The following is a 12,538-nucleotide window of genomic DNA, read 5'->3' on the forward strand; positions in this document are numbered from 1 at the left end:
GCCTCCTTTGCCTCTTCTGTATTATATTTAAATAAATACTGAAAGTTTTGTTAATTACTGGATAATTGTGTTAAAGGTCTGAGAGAAAAGTCATTGCATACCTGTATTTACTGGGGAATATTCGTTCGCAATCCTTACACTCGTGAACTGTTCCATCTTCCAGCTTTTCCTGCTTGATATCCTCATTCAGGGTCTCAAATATGGTATTTACAGCACTACATGCATACTTCTGATGTCGACGGAGTTCTACTTTGGTCTGGAAGAGTTCGCCACATACTCCACAACAAAATGTCTGCTCTTCTACACAGTGAAAGAAAACTAGTAAAGTGAGGAATCCTGTTCTTGAAGAAGTTTTCTTAATTTAGTTAACTGTCACATCTTCAGCATGCATAATTTTCTGGCATCTCTCTACATATACAAAACATTCTGGGTTCTCTCTATACATAAACATACACACACACACACACACACACACACACACACACACACACACACACACACACACACACACACACACACACACACACAATGTGTGTGTCTTTGTGTGTGCTTTTCCGAAGGTGTAATAAAAAACAGCACTCAAAATGCATGCAACCCATTCTGATTCATTATATCACACACTTTTCATTGATTAATATATAGCTAAATTGGTGCATATTAAGTTATCTAAGATACATGCTAGCGTTTTCTCAGACATACTTATGCATATATACAAAATTACACCCCCCTAAATAAAATACTGCTATATTAAGATTTTCTTTTAAGATTTGCTCACATTTCACCATTCTGGTATGTAGCATGAAAGAATAAAGGCTTTGAGATTCAGAGAACAGTGTACCGTAGTTAAAAAAAATCAAATTCTTATATTAAGTACAGGGTTCTAAATGTGTATAACAAATTATTGTAGTCAAGGTCAAATGAATTAAAAAGAGGGCAGCTATTATAATGTTTGAAAGGCAGCATCCTGACAAGTGTGCCAAGTTAAACAGTTAGCCTGTGTTTTATATTTTCCAGGGGAGAAACTTCTTTAAGGAAGGCCTGACCAGCTCACGGTATTATCTCGCTACCCTTTCTTCAAGAAAATAGAAATTGTGTTACTCTGGCACCAATTTAATTGATATTAAGTTATGTAGCATACACATACACCCACATACAAATGCACACATGCATATTGATATACTGCAGAGTAAAAAAGTCATCTTATACACACATAACAAGGATAACATGTTATCTTGTTAAGCTTATATATCTCATTACACTGCGCTGTAAGCCACAGAATAGGTTATAAGAGGCTGAAAATGCTGAAATATCCACATGAAGCTTTGAAGCTTACAACTAGAAAAAGAATTTAAAAACTGTATACAGTTAACGGATGCAAAAAATATATCCAGCACTAAGCATATACTGAAAACTATTGGTCTGATCCAAATTGCAGTTTAAATATCGTTTGTAGATATTACTTTTCAATAAATCAGCAGTTAAGGCACGGGTGTTATTTAGAAAAAACGGCAGTGAAGTGCATTAAAAAATAGGGCAATCAGCAGCAATACACAGGGACAGTGTGTCTGAGGGAGACACACATAAGCTCATAGGTATATCCTAGGCTAAGAATCAGTGGGACATTTTTAAATCTACCATGCATCCCAAATCTCTGACAAGTTCTGGTGCCCTTGATAAGTGTAAACAGGGGCTTGGAAGATGACAAATGTACAAGCAGGGGCCTGGGAGATGAACCATTTACAGGCTGCCTCTGTCCATTACAGACATAGGTACCATATCAGGAGTGAATTTCTGATTGCTCATGCAATTGTCCAAATTACATAGCATGACCATGCTACTGGGACAATAATGTGGTATACATCAAATACAGATGTTGGTACAATGACAGCCAAATGATGGAATCAAACTTTATGGCATGATTCACAACAGCTGCTTTACAGTGCTGCAGTTACACCACACTTATACTAAACTGAAGGCATACTTGATATACAGTACAAATGGGGTTCAGTTGGACAATTATGGGTGGCTGTGGTATAAAAGTAGTATTTGTTTTAATACACAATGCACAACTTTGAATTTTTATCTTGTTTTAAGATTACAGTTGTGTTGTGACCATCAGACCTGCCCTGTGACTTCTCCATCCCCTGAGTTATAGACTTGGATCACTGCTCTGATTGGGGCCAGCCAAAGGGGAATCTGGAACTAAGCACTTCATTTTTCATTGGCCAGTTAAGACAGTCTGGGTAGTCTTGGTGTAGCATCATCCCTGGTGGACCCTGGGATTTCTGGGTGGTTGATCTACACCTCTCACCTTTGGCTAACTATTATGATGCAGCACCTGCTATGTTCAACCTGGTACAGCTGCACACTTCTGCACACCCACTGTGCTTTGTTGAAATAGAGGCCCTTTTTGTCTAGGCTTCTGCTTCCAGATTCCTTCAAAGTATGGAATGTATTTGCAGCCCTTCCATCAGAGTGTCCTTCCAAGGCAGAATTTAACTAGACCCCTCTTTCAGATACATGTCTCGCATTGCTAGTCACCCAGTCCCATCCTTTGCCAGTTGGATTCTCAAGTGCCCTGGCATCTAATCAAAGCTCAAATCAAGGCTTTAGTCATGGCTTTATCTCTATACTACAGAGCCAGCACATGACTTTGCATTTATGTGAATCACATTTACACCTTCTAAATGACATTTCAACTTCCTAAGTGTGTTCTTAACAGTTTCCACTTTTGCCATAGTGTGTGATCACTACATAGGCACATAGGCAATGTCATGTGTGTCAAACAACCATTTCCTTCCTCTCTCCTTCCACAGTTTAATTTCTGGGTACATTAACTTAACTGTCAAGTTAAACTGAGAGAAGAGCTACCTTTCATAAGCTGCAGTGCTTACCCATGACCATGTTCTGTGCAGCAGTTTTAGCCAACATGGATAAAAAACAGAGACAAAATTGGAGGGGGCAAAGGGAGCATAAGGTGTTAGCGAGGTATGATTGCCAGCTGCTGGTGGTGCATGGGTACATTACTGACATTGATTTCTGAAGCCATGAGACCATCACAGCTGTGCAGCAGTGTTCCCTTTCTTGAGTGCCCTATCTTCCCAATGCTCTTACAGGGCCAAGGGCATTGTACTGTGCAAAACAGAGCAGTTAGCAGCCATGCATAGGATGTGGGAGAGCTAGAGATACCTGTTGCATGAAAGTGCAATGGTCTAAAATATGAGATATGCAGACCATTCATATGAGATCATAATGACACATGAATGAGAAATCCTAACCATAAAATATGCAGAGCAAGGAAATAAGAACATAGTGATATGAATGAGAAATCCCATGCAAGTGAAACGTGGAACATGAAAAGTAGGAGACTAACATGGTGGAGAGATAAGGAGACAGATAAAATGGCAACGCTGCATGCCTGCGCTCACCCATTTTGAATGCCATGATTTACACGGTTCACCACAGCAGCCATGCTAGGGACAGCAGTAGTAGTTCAGCAGCATGTGCTGGTAGCCTCCAACAGAGTCAGAAGTGGCAACGTTGTGAGTTTAATGAAGATGATGAATTCAGTCCACCACAAAGCAACACCTGTCAGAGCAGCAGATAATCCATCCTTTCAGAGCTAGCAGAGATATAATTGAATTGTGTCAAGCATGAGGGGAATTAAGGAGTGCGTATGACATGCCCTATCCAACGGTCACAAAAGTATTCATAGCACTGACCTTCCTATCTATAGAGACCTTCCAGTGACCTATGGAGGACATGTTAGGTATGCTTAACCAATTCTTCAGGATTACATTACAGCATGTGAAGGAGCATCTTTGTTTCCCAAGGTTGTCAGAGAAGAGAGCTCATACCATGTTTGCCTTCTGTGGTATTACCTGAAGTCTTTGGCACCACAGACTGCAACTATCTGGTTATTAGGGTCCTGCCTAGTCCAGATGGATGGAGATACATAAATAGGTAGCCTGTAATGCCTAAAAGATATGTAATGCCCAGAATATTATCTACAATATGTCCATGCACCAAACAGATGGTTCACATGATTCATACATTTGGCATATGACTGAACTACACCAGTGGTCTCTGCAATGGAATTTCCAACAGGGTGCTGCATGCACATAGTAAGCAGAATAGCTTATACATACAGATAACATGCATGCCACATATAATGTTGTTTCCTGTGTAGTACAAGTGATGCTGCATATGCCCTTGAGCCGTGGATGATGACCTCCCCTTTTACAACCCACATACAGCACTAGAAGAATAATACGTCATGACCCATGCCAAAACAAGAAACATTGTGGAACGTCTTTGGACTTCTTAAGGGTAGATCTGACTATTTAGACAACATTTGGTGAGGCATTACTACATATTCCTCAGATATGCAGCAGAATATTTGTAGTGTGTGCCATGCTACACAACATGGTCCTGCATAAACAGGTGGTGCAGGCAGACAACACCATGACAGGACAATAGCAGCAGCTGTAGTAGGCAAGGTAAGTGATAATGGGGAAAGCAGTGGAGCAGCAGAGCTATGGATAATGTAGAAATGGGAATAGTACATTACATCACTGGCAAAGCAGTGAAACTGGTCCACAACAACAGACTATATCACATAAAACACTTAATAATATGATGCATGCTGTAATACTCATCTATACAAGGCAGTCTGATGATACTATACATCAAACATCAACAAACTCACTCAACGGAGTGATGGCAGGGCACAGTCATCATCACTTGTACAGGCTGGTGTGAATAAAATGACAGGCAAATGCAATACTACAACATGAGGTAGATTCAGTTCATGGAAGATAAGTGCAGTAGACATGTACTCAGGGGATTGCTGGGTGTTGGAGATAACATCCTTCAGTGATGGGTTTGATGTACCACTACATGACAGTGGTTGGTTTGCACTATGGTAGCTAGCCATGCTGGGTCTAGATCTGTTGCATGGCATAGATAGGTTTGAATTACAGGAATATTCTGGGTCACCCAGTGGGGGCATCCCTTGGGTAGAACCCAATGAATGTCTTCACCCATGACCAGGGCTGCTAGGCCATATGTCAGCATAAGGTACTGATAATATGGCTGAAGCACTCTTAATTTCTGATATGAGACACTTCAGACTCTTCCACAGTTATGGACCACATAGTCAGCAAAAGCATACTGGATAGCAGTCAGAATATGTCACATGGATGCATCTGTGGAGGCAGCATTCATTAAAAGTACCCTTATAAGCAGTATTGTCTCATTGGGACAATAACTCCATGTCACTGTGCAGTTGGCTCGTGCCATGTAGTACATTTGCCAGTTACACAGTGGTGTACATAGCTGCTGTTTGTGTACAGATTATTGATCTGCACATCTACTGGTTAATTCTGAGTGCTGTATGCATATAAGGGACAGTACAGGAGTCATGGCAGCATCTGCCTTCTCTACATCTTTCACCTGATTAGAGCAGCATGGTCACGACTAACCCGAGGGATTGCCTGTGGACACAAAGGTAGAAGATGTCTGTCCTGTATCTGCATCCAAGCCACCACTTGGTATGAGTGGTTAGTCTACCTACCCAGAGAGCAACATCCAAAAATCCTCACCCTCTATCAGCCTCTTCATTGTTGGTGGTTTTGTTCAGTACAAACTCCTGAGCTTTCTGCCTTGCACAGGAGAGCATATCTGTAATTGTCCTTCCTACTTAATATAGGTAACTATTATGGCCTCCCATGGTATTCACATCCTGAAGTAAACCTTGCCCGATCTGGTTCCTGACTTACCTTAAAGTATATGCTATGCAAGTGGAGGGAATGCAGTAAGTAGCATGTTATTCTTCTGAGTTGTGAATTTGCCAGGTGTTGCATCCCTGCTCCCCTCAGTTACCATATCACTATAGCTACAGGTAGAACATGTAGTTTAGTGGATGTACATGCTCAGCTACACTATACATCTGTTACTGCCTATTGCCCTTAATGGTATCCACGTGTTTTTTACCTGCAGTTACCATTTTGCCCTCTTTTAGAATACTACTGAATACACTATGACCATTACCCCCAACACACAGGCATACACAGTTGTGCAGTATGACTGCATGTTGACCCTCCAGGTGACATGTCCAGGTGTCTGGGTGCTTCTGCACCTACACATGTTCAAATGTGGGTGGGTGCTGTGTTACCATCACTGCATATACCATAGGTGGAATACTGAATTGTGGTCCACCCTTGCATATATCTCAGTTACCCAAACAACTGCACATTGAACCTCAATCTCCTACACTACAAGCATTGCAGGGATGCAGCAACTAAATTACCAACCCAGTTTCCCTTCCTTCTTTCTCATAACTACATAACTTTGATGGCAATTGCATTAATTCAATTTCTATGTTTCAGAACAGTATTGCACAAGAGGGAAGTGACAGTTAAAACTGAGCTAATATGGACCACATAGAAATCCTAATGTGGGCAGATAGTGCTGATATATGTAAAACTTTTATTCTGTGCACTGCACTGTCCGTGTTTGGTGGTGAAAACCATGTGAGGCATATAACATCTATGTTCATTCACCAGGGCAGGGAATGTGTGTGGTATGACCAGCTGCGGGCATCAACCTTGCAGGGAAAGAATACAGGGACCACTATGATAGCCTGTGGTTAAACCACCTTGACCTAGGGGCCAATGGGAGGCAGATGTTCATGAGATGCTGTCAGAGATGTATTGTAACCTTTATTTTATCCATTTATCTCCCACTGCATACCACTCAACTGTCCAGATTTTTGCCTCATATTTTTTATCTGTTCCTCATCAATTTTTTTGGAAAATTATCTGCAAATCTGCAAATCACTGACAACTGAAGTTAGAAAATAATGACAGACATTTGACTTTCAGACTTCATACCTTCCAGAAAATTCATGCTAATGCAAACCTGTTTTTCTATCAAGTTTCTAAACCTGTAAGCACAATATTTTACAATTGTTCCTATTTTGGGGCCTTTGTCCCCTCATTATTTATGGCTTTGTCCAGATTTCTTACTCTCTAAGAGGTTGAAAGGTATGTCCCACTGTATTACGTGCTGTCTACATATGCTTAACAGTACTTCCTTTATTTTACTGCTGCTGAGGAGTATAGTTTAAATCTGGTTGGCTGCCATAGGTGGAAATACCTCCTCAGGCAATGGGGTGTGTTTGTACAGTATAGCATTTCAGGATACATCTGAAATGCTGTTCATGTCACTTTGTGAGTGTTATCAATTTTTCTTCTTGTGTTCCCCATTTGCAGATCCATTTGAGGTACAGGAAGTGGTGTAGTCATGTTCATATCAGTATCCTTCAACCTCTACTGCTGCTGCAGGGTGACTGTTGTCCCCCATGTCGACCTCTTGAACCTACACAGTTTTACCCCTCCCTTCAGTTTTATTGCACAATGCTTCCCATCACCATTAATTTATCAAGCAAATGCATCCTGAGTCAGAAGTGCAGCTGGCTTAACTCAGTCAAGCCTATAACCCTATTTCTGTATACTACCAGTTTATATCCATAGATTCTTATGTTGTCCAAATCTTTATTGTGCCTGGCTTCTTTAATCAAGTGAATTATCAGCTAATAATAGGTAGTATTAGAAAGTGAAAACAATTAACCAAATGACACTAATATTGTTAATCTAGGATGTCCTGCCATAGAAAATGTAATATTTTCATAGCTGAGAGTCCGGCATATTATTGAGGGGTATCGTGTAAAATTCAAAAACAAAAGAGTCTGGCACCTATAGAGTGACAAACACAATTTATTCCTGATGGCAGCAAATAAATTAATCACATCAGACCGGTTTTGGCAGTTTTGCTGTCATCAGTGAATGATTCATGAACACAAATGCCACATATTTATACACTAGCAAACAATCCTCATTAAGCATTTAAAGCCATAGCCGTCCCAAAGTCATATAGTTACACACTCACTAAAAATGACCAAAGGACATAATTCACAATATTTTGGTTTTATAAATGGTCATTGAAACCTGGGGAAAAAAGATCCCCCAATCTAATAATCCAGCTCTTTTTTTATCATTTAAAATACCATGACCTCTAGTTTTACTGGATTGTTCTCCCTATACTCTATCAATAATACTGAAGTGAAAGATAGCAGTATTATGGTTACAAACATGTCTGTACAGGGCATTAGTCATACATTTGTTCCTGATATCACTCATGTGCTCAAATATTCTAATTCTGAGTGGCCTTGAAGTTTGCCCAACGTAAAAAGAGGAACAGGAACAGGTGGCCAAATAGAGTCCCCCAACTGTTCTGCAATTATCAAAATGATGAATTGTGTAAACTGAGCTAGTGTTTCTGCTAGAAAAGTCTTTGGTTTTCAACACATACTTACAAAAGGAACAATGTCCTCAGGGAAATGAGCCCACCAATCTATCTCCTGTTATGGTTAACCGATTACCCAAATTATGTGCCTTAGTCATGGATTTATAATGATTAAAGTACAACCCAAGGGTACGTCCCCGATGATATGAAAACTTACATTCACTGGTAAGAAGATTGGATAAGGCCTCATTGGCCATAAGAATGTTCCAATTCTTACTGACTACTTGTCTAATGACCTGAGAATTCCTACCATAGGTGGTTACAAATCTAACAACATTCCCTGTATTACTAGTTTTCTCATGATACTGGAGCAATTCAGATCTATTTTTCCCCGTAGCCCAATTGCTAGCTGATATAATGTGTCCTGGTTTATACTCCCCTACTATAGAATCTGTTTATCAAATCCGCCTTATGATATTCATATTCAACATTGGAGGAGCAAATCCTTTTAATTCTAAGAAATTGTGACTTTGGAATGTTTTGTATAATATGATTGGGATGAAGACTGGTAGCTTCCAATAAACTACTGTAGTCTGGATGCTTGCAAAAGACGTGGGTTGACAAAGTATCATCCTGATTTCTACAGATATTAACATCAAGAAATTGAATTTCTTGATGATCCATATCGAGCATAAATTCAATGCCCCTTTTATAATCATTGAGGTATTAAACAAACTCAAGAAGATATGTGGTATCAGCCCACCAGACCAGCCAGCAATCATCCAGGTATCTTCGCCAAATATCCATTTCTCCCAAATAAATATTGTGTAGGTCATCATATATAAGAAACTCCTCCAAGTAACCCATAAAAAGGTCTGCATAAATGGGGGCAAAAGATGCCCCCATCGCAGTACCTTTAACCTGCCAATAGCACTCATTCTGGAAATAAAAGATGTTTTTCATTAGAACATGTTCTGCCATGCATATTAACAAAGTATTAAAGCCCAGAGGATATAACTCAGCTTTATTAAGCCAATACTCCAAAGCCTGAAGCCCAGCCCAATGTGGGATGTTTGTATATAAGGCTGTAGCATCCAATGTACACATGATCCAGTCTGGTTCAAGCTGCGTGTCATTCAGAATTCTCAGAAATTCAGTAGTGTCCTTTAGTCTCGATCTGACCAAAGTTAGTAAGGGCTGTACATATTTTGTCAAAAAAACTTGATAAGGGTTCAGTAAGTGAGCCCATACCAGAAACTATGGGTTTGCCAGGTGGCTTTTCTAAGTTCTTATGTATCTTAGGTAGCAGATAAAATATTTGTTTATGAGCCAGTACGTTGCAGAAACACTTCTTTAATGAAGACTAAGCGCTTTCACCAAACAAACTGGCATCATCAGAGTCATACTTTCTAATCAAAAAACACTGGGTTTAAATAACTATTAAATCAAACCAATAATTCAATAATTCAATAATTAACTAATTAATCACTCAATGAATTTAACCCTTAAACAGACACCACCATACATACAAACTCCAATGCATAACATATATCCTTTACAAAATAAACTATTCTTAAAAACAGTAATATTTTTCAATATGTATCATAAAAATCTATATACAAAAATATATAACAATAGAAATACATTATTGTAAAACTATATACTACAAAACTATATATATCTTAACTTCACCGTACATACAATATAATGAAAAAAAAAAAAAAATATTAAATTAAAATCAAAAATTTCATATATTTCATATATTAATATACCATTTCATTGTGCATCTTATATCAAATAAGATTTCTGCCTCGAAATAGTGAGGTTCCCCTCAGTGTTGGTGCGTCCAATGGGTCCTACAGATGCCGACAGGAAGGAGGAAGGGGGCATGTGGAAGATCTACCTAATTCTCTTCCTGTTTTGCGAGGTGAGCACAACCAAGATCGTTGGTTTGAACTGCCGTTTGTGGACTTTAGTAATATGGAATCGGAGGTTGAAAGATTGGGTTTTCCATCCTTGAAGGAACAGATTTTTCGATATGAAAAACTGTGTACGAAATATAGAGCTTTGCAGTTGGACAACTTGTTTTTAAGGAAATCGAAAGATCTCAAGCAGGTACCCAAAGGACTTCGGATCTGGAAGCTTCCTATGGGAATTGAACCAGGTACTGATTCTTTTATTAAGCTTGTCAATCTGTTTGACCGTACTGGTTTTGAGTTATTAGACATTATCATTTCTAACAACGAAAATAAAATGGTTGAATTAAGAGGCTTTGGAGTTTTGGCTTAATAAAGCTGAGTTATATCCTCTGGAATTTAATACTTTGTTAATATGCATGTCAGAACATGTTCTAACGAAAAACATCTTTTATTTCCAGAATGAGTGCTATTGGCAGGTTAAAGGTACTCCGATGGGGGCATGCTTTGCCCCCATTTATGCAGAGCTTTTTATGGGTTACTTGGAGGAGTTTCTTATATATGATGACCTACACAATATTTATTTGGGAGAAATGGATATTTGGCGAAGATACCTGGATGATTGCTGGCTGGTCTGTCGAGCTGATACCACATATCTTCTTGAGTTTGTTCAATACCTCAATGATAATAAATGGGGCATTGAATTTACGCTCAGTATGGATCATCAAGAAATTCAATTTCTTGATGTTAAAATCTGTAGAAATCAGGATGATACTTTGTCAACCCAGGTCTTTCACAAGTATCCAGAATACAATAGTTTATTGGAAGCTACCAGTCTTCATCCCAGTCATATTAGACGAAACATTCCAAAGTCACAATTTCTTAGAATTAAAAGGATTTGCTCCTTCAGTGTTGAATATGAATATCATAAGGCAGATTTGATAAACAGATTCTATAGTAGGGGATATAAACCAGGACACATTTTATCAGCTAGCAATTGGGCTACGGGGTAAAATAGATCTGAATTACTCCAGTATAATGAGAAAACTAGTAATACAGGGAATGTTGTTAGATTTGTAACCACCTATGGTAGGAATTCTCAGGTCATTAGACAAGTAGTCAGTAAGAATTGGAACATTCTTATGGCCAATGAGGCCTTATATAATCTTCTTACCAGTGAATGTAAGTTTTCATATCATCGGGGACATACCCTTGGGTCGTACTTTAATCATTATAAATCCATGACTAAGGCACATGATTTGGGTAATCAGTTAATCATCACAGGAGATAGATTGGTGGGCTCATTTCCCTGTGGACATTGTTCCTTTTGTAAGTATGTGTTGAAAACCAAAGACTTTTCTAGCAGAAACACTAGCTCAGTTTACACAATTCATCATTTTTCTAATTGCGGAACAGCTTGGGTGGTCTATTTGGCCACCTGTTCCTGTTCCTCTTTTTACGTTGGGCAAACTTCAAGGCCACTCAGAACTAGAATATCTGAGCACCTGAGTGATATCAGGAACAAACGTATGACTAATGCCCTGTACAAACATGTTTGTAACCATAATACTGCTATCTTTCGCTTCAGTATTATTGATAGAGTATGGGGGGAACAATCCAGTAAAACTAGAAGTCATGGTATTTTAAATCATAAAAGAAAAGAGCTGGATTATTAGATTGGGGGCTCTTTTTTCCCCAGGTCTCAATGACCTTTTATAAAACCGAAATATTGTGAATTATGTCCTTTGGTCATTTTTAGTGAGTGTGTAACTATATGGCTTTGGGATGGCTATGACTTTAAATGCTTAATGAGGATTGTTTGCTAGTGTATAAATATGTGGCATTTGTGTTCATGAATCATTCACTGATGAAGGCAAAACTGCCGAAACTGGTCTGATGTGATTATTTTATTTGCTGCCACCAGGAATAAATTGTGTTTATCACTCTATAGGTGCTGGCGTCTTTTGTTTTTGAATTTGTGCTATGTTTTTTTGGCCTGGTGCACCTGCCTTACATGTGAGGAATTTCTATGTACTTATCTGTATGGTGTAAAATGTCATGGTGGGAGATAGGAAAGTTCCTTGCCAATGTCCATTTATATCACATTATACCCCAGATATTGCTAGCTGTTTGTCAGTAATTATAAAAATAAACAAAATTTCCATATGTACTTAATATTTCAAAAACCAAGTAACTTACAAACAGCTGCAAGACAACTGGTGAAAGATGAGAGGTTCTTGAAGGAAACTGTCTTTGATATTTGCTATTTGCTCTGTAAGTTACACATTGAATATTCAGTGTTATTTGTATTGCTA

The 12,538-nt window shown here is 38.8% G+C and overlaps 1 protein-coding gene across 6 annotated transcripts in view; it reads right to left on the reverse strand.

Annotated features, from left to right (window-relative positions):
- The window catches only part of PRDM16 (PR/SET domain 16), a 2,576,872-nt gene that overhangs the window by 289,142 nt on the left and 2,275,192 nt on the right, over positions 1 to 12,538 (reverse strand). For all 6 annotated transcript variants that reach the window (XM_044062971.1, XM_044062974.1, XM_044062970.1 and 3 more), the window contains one exon: positions 102 to 300. In XM_044062971.1, the coding sequence (XP_043918906.1) occupies positions 102 to 300 (199 nt within the window). The remainder of the gene's footprint in view (positions 1 to 101; positions 301 to 12,538) is intronic.

The sequence above is a fragment of the Protopterus annectens genome, chromosome 2.part1 (assembly GCF_019279795.1).
Source record: "Protopterus annectens isolate FY-2018-M chromosome 2.part1, PAN1.0, whole genome shotgun sequence".
Taxonomy (NCBI): domain Eukaryota; kingdom Metazoa; phylum Chordata; order Ceratodontiformes; family Protopteridae; genus Protopterus; species Protopterus annectens.